This window comes from Cervus canadensis, chromosome 33, assembly GCF_019320065.1.
Source record: "Cervus canadensis isolate Bull #8, Minnesota chromosome 33, ASM1932006v1, whole genome shotgun sequence".
NCBI classification, from domain to species: domain Eukaryota; kingdom Metazoa; phylum Chordata; class Mammalia; order Artiodactyla; family Cervidae; genus Cervus; species Cervus canadensis.
In genome coordinates, this window is record NC_057418.1 from 24,893,198 (window position 1) to 24,907,785 (window position 14,588).

At 36.8% G+C, this 14,588-nt stretch overlaps 1 protein-coding gene across 4 annotated transcripts in view; it reads right to left on the bottom strand.

The window, feature by feature from the left end:
- Positions 1–5,253: 5,253 nt before the first annotated feature.
- RGS17 (regulator of G protein signaling 17) overlaps positions 5,254–14,588 on the bottom strand; it is a 100,065-nt gene continuing 90,730 nt past the window's right edge. For 3 of the 4 annotated variants that reach the window (XM_043457393.1, XM_043457392.1, XM_043457391.1), the window contains one exon: positions 5,254–6,289. In XM_043457393.1, the coding sequence (XP_043313328.1) occupies positions 6,101–6,289 (189 nt within the window). In that variant the 3' untranslated portion in view covers positions 5,254–6,100. Of the gene's footprint in view, positions 6,290–8,494; positions 8,637–14,588 lie in introns of all 4 variants that reach the window. The other variant, XM_043457394.1, reaches the window with a different exon arrangement.

A 14,588-nucleotide genomic window follows, 5' to 3' on the forward strand; every position in this document is an offset into this window, starting at 1 on the left:
TTAATATTTAGCAAACATCTTAAAATCATATACAAGAAACATTGTATTTATCACAAATAGGTTAAAGCAAGATGGAAAAAATCAAGTCTTTTACATTATTCCAGTATTCGGTGTTTATTGTTCAGTGAAAGGCAATATAGAAAAGTACTCACTAAAATGACCATCAATTGAGATTACCTTTTAAGACAGTAAGACTAAAATCTTCACTACCCAAGAGATGTAGAGGATTAAGGTAATTATACACATAATTCAAGAGAAGAAATTCACTTTCACCCCCATTAAGTGAATATTCAAGTTAACACTATTTTGGAGTTTTACTTTCCTATATCAATTTCCAGTTCATTATAATTTCTTCATAGTGTTTGTCAGCAGTCATTTAGTGGAAACTAATAGCAGTGCAGAGGAATCTGCTCGGAGTATTATCTCAGTGTAAATGTCCAGTAAATTTACCTCCAAAATACCCTCTTAAAAAATGTATCACTTTACAGTGGAAAAATCTAACAGACGCTACTTCAGTCAGACGATGAAGTTCAACATCAACAATAAGTCATGTTGATGATGGTATGTACCTTTGATATGGTGTGATATGAATGGCACTTCTGTGGTCTTTCCTCCAAAATCTGATAACACCTGTCTAATCATGGGAAAACGATCAGAAAAATTCCAACTGAGGGACATCTTACAAAATACTAGGCCTGTAACTCCTCAATACTGCCAAGGTTATCAAAAACAAGAGAAGTTTGAGAAAATATCATAGCTAAGAGGGTAACATGATGACTAAATGTAATACCGTATCTTGAACAGAATCCTGGAACAGAAAAAAAAAAAAATTATGAAAAGCTAAGAAGGACAGGGAAGCCTGGCATGCTGCAGTCCATGGTGTCTCAGAGTCGGACATGACCGAGCAACTGAACAATGATAAAGGAATTGGAATAAAGTGTGGACTTAATAATGCATTGATATTGGTTTGCTGGAGAAGGAAATGGCAACCTACTCCAATATTCTTGCCTGAAAAAAATCCCATGGACAGAGGAGTGGAGGGCTATAGTCTTTGGAGTTGCAAAGAGTTGGACGGGACTTTGCGACTGAACATGCACAGATTGGTTCATTTATTGTGACAAATGTTTCATGGGTGTGACATGTATGGATCCTATCTGTACTATCTTTTCAATTTTTCTGTAAATCTAAAACTATTCTAAAAAAGTTTAATAAAAAATTTTATGAACACACAACTACCTTTTATTCTCTTACTTTCATGATAAACTTATTTTAAAAGTCTTACTACCTTAATATTAAAAAGCATGCTTTCTAGTCCATGGCAGTGTCAATGTTTTCTACTGGCTGTCTCTTTTAACTTGGGTTTTAGCTATAACTCCTACATATTTACTTGGCAAATTAACCGATAAACTCTTCTATGCTTGGGGATGTTTCTTTCCTGTGGAATTTAAATTTCCAAATGATTTCTCTTAAACTTTGATTTAAACCTACAATATTATACACACACTCACACATCTGCATATACACATCTAAATATATCTGTGTGTGTGTCATTGAAAGAAACATATTTCTTGTTTGTAGATTGAGTGTGATGTTGGTGAACTGAGAACAGTGATTTTGAATCACATTATTGAACAAAGCAATAACATATTCATATATTCTTCCGTCTTAAAATGAGCTTGATTGTATTTTTTTTTGTATTTTTTGAATGAATAATTCAATCAGATTTTTAAAGTACAGTTTCAAAAAAATCTGGGCAAGTGCATTGAAGGCATTTAACACATACATTCTTGAAGTGGGAATTACCGAGCTAGAGAACTTTGATAAAATAATAATATGCAACACTTCACTCTTTCCATGTTTAATTCATTCTCATGGCAATCCTGTAAATTTTTATATCCTTCATTTGAAGAGAAAGAAACAGGTTCAGAGAGGATAAATGATTTGCCCAAAGTCACATGAGGCAGATGTATAACTGGAAGTCAAATTTATAATTAACGCCTGGTATTTGGAAAGAAAATGTATCTCTGTGGACTGTTGTGTGTTACAAGGATACTACTAAGAGTGCTACAAGGAAGATCTGAAACCAGTTTTTGATATCAGTTTCACTAGTAAATATTTGCAGTTGTAGCAAGTAAGGAATAACTGAACTTTTTATGGATTATTTTTCTCAGAAGAACAAACTTTATATTGGTCAGAGATTTTTTTAAAAAGAACTGAAAAGGGCATACAAATTCAAGTGTTGGCAAGTTATACTTTGAAAACTTAAGGTCATAAACTGTCAGTATAAACACAGGTCAAAAAACAATTCTAGAAATATCTTTCCCACTTTTCAAAATAATTTGCCATCTAATGCAAAGTTTTCAAAGCTTGTGTTTGATAGGGCCCTATCCATAGACTTTTTAGGTGGCCTATTTTCTATTTTCTGACTGTATTTTAAATTTCTTCCTTGCATACTTCTTCCTCAAAGTGTCTGGTATATTGCCATTTTGAAAATATAGTTTTACAATTACAATATGACATTTTTTTCAATATAAGTTAAAAGTGTATAGAAAAAAAGGATACATTCAAAAATAAGAATCAGGTATCATTTTAAATCAGCTTAATTGGGTGAAAGTGTATTTTTGCCCCTAATAAATAAATACTATTTACCTATTTCTATAGTCCTTTTGCAAAACTGAACTCTCAGGTAAATACATGACACACATTTCATTCCACACTAACAACCTAGACAGCATGAAGCATACTAATAAACACCCCATGCACCATGACCAAATATCAACTGGTCATCGTATGTACATATTTTAAGATTAAAAAAAGTGACCACATTATGGTCTTGACTTTTGCACTTCATAGTGTTGATATCAAAATTGTGTTTTGCTATTGTTCTTTTGCCAGTGCGCCTACTGCACGTAGAACTGCCCTATAACACTGTTGGGATATCTGTATTACCTTTGGGTAACATAATAACCATTATTCAAAGTAAAGAAGCATCATCCATTCATTTTTAATGTGATCTAAGTTCCAAATCCATCTTGGAACAAATCTCTCCAATTTATATAAATATATATGTATATTTATATATGACCTATATCCTCTACTTTTCTTTCCATTATAGACACATCTGAACTTAGGCATTATTTAAAGAGCATTAACCTCTTTCTGTGTACATTAGCAGATTCTAACAGTATACAAAGATATTTCGGTAATGTGAAACATAAAGTGTACCTTCTAAAGTGCTAATTTTTCCCCAGGGAGGAACTTACTCTCTAGAAAAAATCAAACTCTACCAAAACAGATATTGTGCTCTTAGAATGGTAGCATAGACACCAGTTGAGGGCTTTTTTTGTTTGTTGTTTATTATAGCTCTGTAATTAAAACAGAATTACACCATACTTTAAAAATTGGTAGAGTTGCAGATACATAGACATACTGTTAGATACACTTAAAACATTTTGAAATTAAAAGAGATGCTCTCCCCTCCCCTGAAAATAGGAATTTAGCACAGAAGTCCTCACATAGTGTGGTTATCAACATTTGATGTGTAAATCTACCCTAGACTCATTCTCAACACATTTCTAATCAGGTTTCAAAAGGGTATATCAGCTTCAAAATTTGTATTCTACAAATGCCCCGGGTTAGAGATTAGGACTCTTTATAAGGGCCCTATCTTTTACATTTGGTAAAATATTAAAAGTATTGTCAAACAGACAATTCATCTAATAGTCCAAAGTATCTTATAAAGATAACTTATGACTAGCAGGTCACCATCATATATAGTAACAACAAGAATATAAAGTCTACACTTAAAAAATTTGATTCATGCGGTGTATCATAGTATATTACATATTTTCTAGTCATGTGTACCATATATTGTGCCTCAAACACAGAAACAAATATGATATTACAACATACATGTGTATACATCATTGTAGCATAACAAACTCAATTCTAATCAAGAAAAAAAAATAATTTAGGAACAATAAACTTCACGATAGAAGTGATGATTCTTTTAGGTCTTTCTTCAGTCGTTAAGAAAAAAATACGACTTTTTATAAACATCTTCACAGCTCTCTTTTTCCACTATGTTACTGAAAACTATTATTCAAACAGTAAATATTTAATTGACATGGATAAAGCATGTCTTAACACTAACACTTTCAGACAAAAACAGGCATTTGTTAAAAGAAATGTTTATTATAAATATTTTCTATCTTATATTTTAACTACATTTTCATAAAGAATGTATTTAAAAGTGCTGAATATGGTAGGATAGTCAGCAACGCCAGTGTAAACAGAATGCTTTGTTTTCTACTCTGCAAACTTTTTTTTTTTAATCCCATTTTGTCAAACACTGCAACAGTTAAAATATTTGCATAGGGAATAGATTATAGCCCTTTTAATCATGTCTCCTGAATGCTATACAAATTAGAAAATCAAATTCACATAAAAAAATTCTTGAAATGTTTAACTTTATGGAAAAAGAAAATTACGATGCCAACCTTTCAAGTAAAGTAAATTTTAAAAAGAAAATCCCAAAGTTGTTTTTCTTAAAAAAAGTTTAATAAATTAAAAAAATGAGAGGTAGTTAAAAAATGACAAAGGAAACTTATAATTTTAATATCATCCTTAATATAAGGCCAGTATTCTTAGTGGATATAAATATTTTTAAAAGTTTCATTTTAGGTTACTCAATATTATACTTATTAAGTTTAAGATTAAAAAAATAGCCTCCAGGGGATATTAATATTCAAATCTAACACTTTGATATAAATATGACACTGTTGTTTGTGTGTGCATGATAGGATACTGTTTCCTTGAATGTCAAAAGTACATGCCAAGGTCAGGCAAGTATTTTTTGTCTTAAAAGATTTAGTGGTACTTATAAAAAAATAATATGGCAGCTAAAACATTTGAGCACTGTTCTGCCTTTCAATTAGGGATGAGAAGTAATAGTTTGGTTTTAACGTATTTTAAATAAGTTATTTTTAAGATACTATGTGAAAACAGTTAAGGTCTGAAGTAGAGAATTATCTTCTAAAGAACCCCTATAAAACTTTTCTTCGTTAAAAACGTTAGCTTTTACTGGATTTCACTTTCAACGAAAATATGCCACAGTCCAGATGCTATTCATCCAAAGTTTTAAGATGCTACATATAGGCATTCCTTTATTAAATCTTTTCTTTATATTCCAAAACTAAGTTATCAAGCTTTTTTCTTTCTTGCTAAAGTACATACTTTATGCAACCATTTTAGAACTGGAGAGCCAGTCTTTAATAAATTAATTACAGTATTGGACATCTGATATATACATAGATTCATTTTCTTCTATTACAACTAAAAACAATATCACTCTTTGATTTGTCATTGAGATAGAATATCTTCAAATTGTTTTGTGCTTTTTCTTTTTTCCTCATATATTTATATATATTATTTTTTACATAGCAAACTCTTCTGTAATGAAAATGCCACAGTTTTGGCAGTGAACAACCAGAGGAATTCCCCATGAGGATTTTCCAACAAACAGAGATAAATAGCTCTTTTTTTCATGAACAGAAATATTGGCTTCAAAATTAGTGTACTGAACACAGTATATAGCATGTTGACTATCAGAGTTACAATTTTAAAATTGGCTTTTTCTGTCTTAGATTATATTTAAAAATGCAAACCACAGCCAACTTTTGGGCAATTATTTCTATAAGACCATATTGCACAAAAGTCCTTAAATACAGATATAAGTTATGCCATTTGGATTTAAGTGTTGCGACAACTATGTGGCAAATGAAGCGGGTTTACTTGGCACATGCAGTCTCTGGGTACACTAGGAGACTGTTCATAGGACTACAAGTACAGTTTGCTTGCAAGTAGAATGCGTGTTCAACAAAATAAACTTAATTTGGCAATTCATTGTTTCATGTGGTATTTTCTCCAAAGTAACCACGGATAAACCTTGATAAAAATGGAGACAAAGACCATATGGTTGTATTTTCACAGTAGCCTGAGGAATGCTAAACTGTAGTTCTCCAGGAACTCAGCTTCAGGTGTTACATAATTACTTTTATTTTTCATTGCAGCCCTCCAAAATGATTTTCTTTATTAAAAATTAAGATTCAGAAGTAGAGCTGGCAGTACTTTCAACAAATGACTTATAAATTTGAGAGTTCAAAAACCTGGGGAAAGAATCTCTGTGCATTAAGGTATATATCTGGAGTTGGGCATCTTCATACATGTGAGGATTAGGATCCAACAGATTTCTATTGATCACCTCTCTAACTCGAGAATCGAGACTGACCTAAAAAGAAATAAGAGCAGATACATTAAATAATATTTTTTCAAAAGATCTCAATCAAGTAACTATACGCTCATGACATTTCAGAGAAAGCTTAAAGAGTAAATCTAAAAATCATGAGGTTATGTTTTCAAAGGTTTCATAACCCTGCAGACTTTTCTCCTTCAAAAATGGAATTATACAAAAACCAACTTTTAAAGCAAAATTTGAGCTCAGATATCTTGGCTTACTTGGATATACCTCTTCTATGCATTCATTCAGGAGTTTTTGACAATTTCTCTCGTGTTACAGTGCTAGAGAGTCCCCTAGCTAGAATACAAAGTTTAGCGTGTGTGTGTGTAAGTTGCTCGAATGTGTCCGACTCTTTGTGACCCCCATGGACTGTAGTCCACCAGGCTCCTCTGTCCATAGAATTCTCCAGACAAGAATACTGGAGTGGGTTGCCATTCCCGTCTCCAGGGCACCTTCCTGATCTTCTCCTGGGTTTCCTGGACTGCGGGCAGATTCTTTACGGTCTGAGCCACCTAGGAAGCCCCTAACCAGAACAGAAAGTTACCTCCTCCTATTATGTGACTGTGGGCTGACTCTATTCTTTGAGCAAGATAAAAATCTAGCAGAGAGTAGTTCTCTGTCAAAGCAACATGTAAATTACGTACCGATGCCTGACAGTTTCACGTCCCAGCAAGTCCTGTTCTGTCAGGAGGACACTGGGGACGTGGAAGGGCTGAGCAGAGCAGACCAGAGCACACACTCTTCAGGTCTTACGACTATAGACCTGTCCACACAGAACACGCTATAGTCCTTCCCTAGGAATACATCCACATAACTGTACTAAAGATTAGAAGAACAGTTTCTTGCAACGCCATCTTTGAAAGGAGAAATGTCAGTAGGAACTCAGAGTACCCATTAAAGTAGCCATACAGTGTTATTTGAAAATTGTAAAGAAATTTTAAGAAATTAAATTCTGCAAGTGATTCAGGTTTTTTCTTTTTTTTCTCCCTGAATGCTAATCCTGTTGGAACTGGTAGGGTAAATTGGAAAAGGAATGGGGAGGATTAAACAGCAATAAAGGCATGCCTTGGGGAACAGAACTAAGCTCTTTCCTGAAACGAAAGAAGAAAACCCTCCAAGAGGCAAAACACCTCTGAGTCTGATTAGTGTCTGACGTCCTCACTGTTGAACAAAGGCTAAGGCATGGTAAGCCATAGTTAACCTGTTTCATGATGTACTTCTATGCAAACCCTTCCTATTTATAACTAAGGTTTTGTCACAAGCATCTTGCAAACGCTTTTTTGGTTCTGGCTTCATTTTCCACCCATTCTTTGGACTAAGCCTGGGATCTGAGACAGTCCCAATGAGAAAGCCACTCATATTCTCTCTGATGTCCCCGGATTCCTAAGCTTTATAGCTCATGTGGAGTTGAGTTCATAGGAACACCCCAGGATGACAGTGGGGGAAGATGTATCAGGAAGTGGTGACCCAGAGTAAATTTCTGTGGGTTTGCTAGACTAAGTTACACAAAGACAAAATTAAATGTTTCTTGGCTGAACTATGTAATACTCTCTAAATTCTAAGAAAAAAAATGTTCTGGAAATGGATCAAGTTTTATTCTCTGTGTTACTGCCACAAGGATCATCATCAAGTACAAAGTAAAAAAGTACAGAATTTTTAGCTAAACTTCTTATTTAAAAATATTTCTGTCTCTTGCTCAACAGGAGAATGTTGATACTGAAGCTTAAACTGATAGGTCTTGTTCTGAAATGTGGTATTATGGTAAAGTGAATCTTAACAAACATATTCTACTATTTTTTGCAAATGGTGCTCTTACTTTCAAACTTGCATACTTTTTGCTTCGTTGGAGAAAGGAACACTAGATTAGTGATAAAGAGATAAAAGAGGTCTTTATTTCGTAAATAATAGCATATTGAATATATGCTATTTAACACATATGTTCCCTAAACATATATATTTAACATATGATAAACTGACAACAGTTTATCAGTTGCTGGAATGATATTTGTTATCTTAAGACAGAAAGCAAAATAATTTGAATTATTAAATGTGTTGAGTCTTCATTGTATGATTTAAATTTTATTTTCAAACTAAAAACAGTAGTGAAATATCATAGAGAAGGTAGTACCATTCAACATTTAGTAATCAGTAACAAAAACACATTTGCTATTTCCATTTAAAAAATAAAATATTTACCTTAATATCTGGTGGTTTGTTTGAAAAGGTTGTCTGTCAGTCAAAAGACGTGTAGAGAGGTCAAATAACAAGGATAAAGCCCATGAGTGTGACAATCTATAGTTTCATCTTGTGGCATCTTTGGGCTTCGATTGTGGAACATCTATAATACAAATTAGTGCGGGTGGATCCCAGCATGGGCCTGAGCCTAGGCCCCTAGGATTCACCCCTGAGTAGCGCCATCTCATCTGGGGTCCAGTGCCTAAAGCACCGGCGAGTTTCCTGTACAGACTTATCTTAAGAGAAAAGAAAGTAGCTCTGAGGCAACCACTATTCTCAGGTAATGCAAACTCTTCTCTTACTCAATCTTCCCAGGCTCCCGTTTAGGTGGGCGAAGGAAGCAATGTGTGCTCAGTGGAGCCCCACTCTGCAGGACCCTTTGGGCTGTAGGATTTTTCAGGCAAGAATATTGGAGTGGTTCGCCATTTCCTGCTCCAGGGCATCTTCCCGACCCAGGGATCGAACCCATGTCTCCTGCATCTCCTGAACTGCAGACAGATTCTTTACCACTGAGCCACAGGGCAAGGGGCCAAAGCAGGGCTGCGATGCCAGAGTTAAAAGACGATCTGCTCCTGTGGGGCCGGGCACGAGACAGCCCTGATAGACCTGGCAGCCCTGACCTGGCCGTCTTAGCAGTACTGGAGAGGCTGGCAGTGTTGAGAGGTGGTAAGTGAAGCTAATGAACTTGGAACCCTCCATTGCCACAGGGAGGAGACAGGGAAGAAGAAAAGCACGTGGCTTACAAACATAAAAATGTCCACCAGCAACTCCATAAACTAGCTGGGAGGAAAATGAAATGACAGCTAAAGGTTCAACAAGAGTGTGGGGGTAAAATGGGGAGAATGAAAACAGAAATCTTGTTTGTGTGGCTGGGGGAAACCTGGGTCAAACTGAATTATATGCTATGCATGGAGCCAATTCACGAGAAGTAGGTGGATATTGCCAAAAGCCAGCATACCAAGGGCCTGACTTCCCCTTCTTGCCATAAATATGCAATGAAAATTTTGATTCTTTGGACATTGTTTTGTGTCAAATTATACTGAAAATGATGAATTACCACTGAAAGTCTTTCATCCTCATAAAGACCCTCCTAGGTCAACTTAATTCCTTGAACATTTTTTTTTACATACCATGATTTAATTTTCCTCCATTTTTTCATTTTATTTTTAGTTTTACTGAAGCTGCTTTATTTACAATTTTTTCCTAAGTAAAATGCTTATTAATTTTTTTCCTTTATAAGTCCATGTTAAATTTTTACCAATTATAGTTTCTGCTACTGGAGATGTTCTTTATAATTTTAACTAACTTTGGTCTTCTCATGTAAAATTTTGTAGATCTGAAGGCTATCTGGTTCTCCTGTCTGTTTTAAAACACTTTTTACCACGTCCATTTTTTGTTGTATTACTTTCTGTCAGTTAGTTCTATGGAAAATAATTATAAATTACAAATAAGACTGATTATTGGGATGCATTTCTTGAAGCAAAGGTCATTGATACCATAAAGTGTAGTAACCATATTCCTGGTGACACTTAAGTGATGGGAAAGTTTATCTTGCTTCTGAGGGACAGTTCAGACATGTGGTTAAGTTGCTAGTTCTCATTGTGTCTTAAGTTTGGGTTCACAGAAGTCCAGAGTTGTGTCATGAATACAATACTAGACAATGGAATGACTAACGAGCATATTGTAGTTGCAAGAGCCGCACTTGGAATCAGAAGATCTTGGGTTTGTGTTCTCTCTCTACCAGATATAAATTTACTGTCCTTGCTTCACTTCTTCGAATCAATTGGTTTTGCTATCAAATGGTGCCATCTGTCCTAGAGGCTAAAGGATTATTGGATCATACGTATAACAACACTTTTTTGGTCAAACCCAATGCCTTTAGACTTCATATCAGCTTGAATTTTACCTTCTCAGAGTGACCTTACTAGACTAACCTTATTCTAATGACATCACTTGACCTCCACGCCATCATAATGCTTATCACGATTTTTAATTACCTATCTTTGACATGATTTGTCTGTCTTCCTAAAATGAAAGCTCCAGAAGGTTCACCATCATATCCCTAACATCTAGGCCAGTACCTGGCTCACAGGAAGTACTCAATGCATATTTTTGAATGATAACATGCACGCACAAAGAAAACTAGGAAGATATAATCAAATGAGCCCTGTTAGGAAAAACTGATTTAAATATCAAAACTGTTAAATTCACATAATTTTGCGTGAAGAGGCATCTGTCTGTGTGCACACATGGGACCATATGTCTATCACATATACAATATTTTTAGATAATTTTGGTTTTTAAATAGGCTTTCTGCTTCCTCCTCCTAGATAGCAACTATTAATAGAAGGCATTTAGGTGAAATCAGAAGAAAACAGTTTCTACTACTATATAAACTGTCACTCAGCAGAGCCTGAAAGTCATAGATTTAGTGGGTTTTAGAGCTTTTCCCATGCCATCATTCTCTAAAACGAGGAAGCTGAGGCCACAGAACACTGGAGTGAGTTGGTTAGTGTTCGACGGTTAAGTGGCAGGCCTAGATTACAGCATGGTTAAGGATAGCAGCATCGCTAGATATCCGAACACACATGGTTTTCTGTAATTCTGATAGGTCTTACACTTGTTGCAGGATTTACAATTATCTCTTTGTTCAATAGCTCAATGCTGCTTCAGTTGGTTACAACTTTTAATCAGACTGTTTTATTAGAGTGATTCTGCTGAGCTTGTCTTTTCAGTACTTAATATGAGCTGCCACTGGCAACTGCAGTGCTTAGCAAGGCTGCTATTCGTCTGCTGTTCCTCGCGGTTACTTCCCTTTGAGGTACCTTTGAGGACCTCACATAAAAAGAAAACTTACTTTTGAAAGAAGCGGCATTTTTTTTGTTTTTAGATTTTTTAAAACCTAAAATGTGGTCATTTCGCCTCTTGAAATGGATGCTACACCAAGAATGAGAGATTTATTGACTCCCGATTGTCAACATCTATCACATAATGTTTAAGTTGTTAAAAATGCATATAACATAATCTTAAAACCACAAAATGTAATTTTCAGCACACTGGCTTCATGAAGGAAATATGCCATGTTGATAACATTTTAAGAATGGAGGCCTCTACATTTAATAGGCTTTCCTGAAGACTCTTGAGAGCCCCTTGGACTGCAAGGAGATCCAACCAGTTCATCCTAAAGGAGGTCAGTCCTGAGTGTTCATCGGAAGGACTGATGTTGAAGCTGAAACCAATACTTTGACCACCTGATGCGAAGAACTGACTCATTGGAAAGACCCTCATGCTGGGAAAGATTGAAGGCGGGAGGAGAAGGGGACGACAGAGGATGAGATGGTTGGATGGCATCACCAACTCAATGGAGATGAGTTTGGTTAAACTCCAGGAGTTGGTGATGGACAGGGAGGCCTGGTGTGCTGCCGTCCATGGGGTCGCAAAGAGTCAGACACACTGAGCGACTGAACATGACTGATGGCTCAATCGGTAAAGAAACGTCGGCAGTGCTGGAGACCCAGGTTCTATCCCTGGGTTGAGAAGATCCCCTGGAGAAGGAAATGGCAACCCACTCCAATAATCCTGCCTGAAAAATCCCATCAACAGAAAAGCCTGGCAGGTTACAGTCCATGGGGTTGCAGAGTTGGATATGACTGAGCAGCTAACACTTTCCTACATTTAACAAAGGAGAACATGATGACCCAATCAAATGACAGTAAAATGAAAGTCTGGTGACGAAAACTGAGGTTCTGGTTAAGAATAAAGTCCTGACAACTTGCAGCTATTTAGTTACTGCCATTTTACAAATGATTCAAATGTTCACGTTCTTTAAAAATATTCCAAGTAGAAACCGTTTTAGAGTTTTAGAGGTAGAAAGGCCTGATTATCTAGCTTAAAAAATTCTTAGAAAAGGGAACTAAAGAATTAGGGCAATTTATCTAGCAATTATCTAGCTCCAACTCCATCTGGTTCGCAGTGGCTGCTGTGTGGATTGTGTTAAGAGAGATTCTGAGGTTGAATCTGGGTGCAACAGGGAGGATCATGGTATGTATGGGTTAGTCTCACAGTCGTGTCTGACTCTTTGTGACCCCATGGACTATAGTCCACCAGGCTCCTCTGTCCATGGGGTTCCCCAGGCAAGAATACTGGAGTGGGCTGCCATTTCCTTCTCCAGGGGAGCTTCTTCACCCAGAGATCGAACCTGGGTCTCCTGAATTGCAGGCAGATTCATCACCACCTGAGGCACCAGGGATGCTCAATGATGAGTAACTGACCATGTCATTTGCTGGGAGAATGCAGTGGTACCATAAGGGCCTGTCATTCTGGACTTGGTTCACGATCCTCTGTGTCCCTTTATACTTTCATTTTTGTGAACAAATCAGCTGAATACAGAGGCCCAGATAAAAGTGAATTAATTTATCCCAGGCCACGCAATGAAGTTGGAGCTGCGTCAGGACTAGAATCCTCTCCACCTGAGTGTTAATTTAGTCTTTTCACTACTGTATAGTCAGGGATTTCTGAAGTTGAAATTAATATGCTAGTAAAATTCAAGTAGAACTGATGAGATGCTGAGGTTCTAAAGAGACCAGAAACCTGGAGAATGTATTTTTTAGGATGCAGAATTTTAATGGTGTTAGAAATACAAAGTAATACATGTATTGAGGCTATAGAAAAAATTATCCCCACCTTGTTTCTATGAATACCTTTTTTTTATGTTAATGCAGGAAATAAAAAAAAAAAAGACAACCTTTTGGGTGTCCAATCCAAGATTTCTCATTTTGCAGAGACAATACTAGGGTACTCTGGAATACCAACGGCACTTATAGAATGACTGATACATTAAAAAAAAATTACTTAGGTATATTTGATTGGAAGTGAAATGCCTTATATAGCATTCTAAATAGAGAGTCAATAGAGTAGACACAGTAAAAGTGAAGGTTGCTCAGTGGTGTCTGAATCTTTGCGACCCCATGGACTGTACCATGGAATTCTCCAGGCCAGAATACTGCACTGGGTAACCTTTCCCTTCTCCAGGGGATCTTCCCAACCCAGGGGTTGAACCGGGGTCTCCTGCATTGCAGGCAGATTCTTTACCAGCTTAGCTATGAGGGAAGCCCAGAGTAGACATGAACTCATCTTACAGATTCCAAGGTAAGGTGTGTGAGACAGGTTGGGGCCACGTCCAGTGTGGCAGCAGGTAGATGCACGTGGCCTGTTTCCAGGGAACGTAATAAATGTCTGTGTGCAGGAGAGGGGAGTGAAGGATAGAGTCTGGGGGCAGAAAGTACCAGGTCAGAACGTTTACATGGACAGGTGAAATCACCGTGGATTAAGAGAGACAGAAAAGACAAGAAGAGGGTGACGCGCAGAAGAGAAGGCATTCCAGGAAACTCTAAATTCGTATTCTTAAAAGCCCTGGTGGAACTCACTTACTCAGCACTTCAGAGGCTGGGCAACTATGAGCTGCTCCCCCTCCAAGTGCTTGTAACTCTGGGAGCTGGACCCTTTCTCAGGAGCAAGTTGATTTTTTAAGTTAAGGGAAAGGTATTAAACTGGTTGCTTGAAATATTCCTTATTTATTGGGAACATTCTGGCAATGGGAAGAAGAGCTTGCACTTAACAGTAACAGGAAAACTAGAACAAGGTAAATGATTGCCATTACACATCTCTCCCCCAAGAAGAGCATCAGTCACTCACTCGTGTCTTACTCTTTTCAACCCCGTGGGCTGTAGCCCGCCAGGCTACTCTGCCCATGGGATTTCCCAGGCAAGAATACTGGAGTGGGTTGCCATTTCCTCCTCCAGGGGATCTTCTTGACCCAGCGACCGACCCTGCGTTTCCTGTGTCTCCTGAATTGCAGGAGGACTCTTTACTGCTGGGCCACCAGGGAAGCCCAGTGGGTCATAAAGGGTCATTTTTCAGTTCTATAAAAATTCTAATATAAGCATCTCATACAAGCATCAACACCAACGTGCTTTTTTGAAGCATCAACATTCCCCTCCCTCCCCAAACCAGAGGTTTTCAAACCAGTAGGAAACTGATTAAAGGTACAGATTTC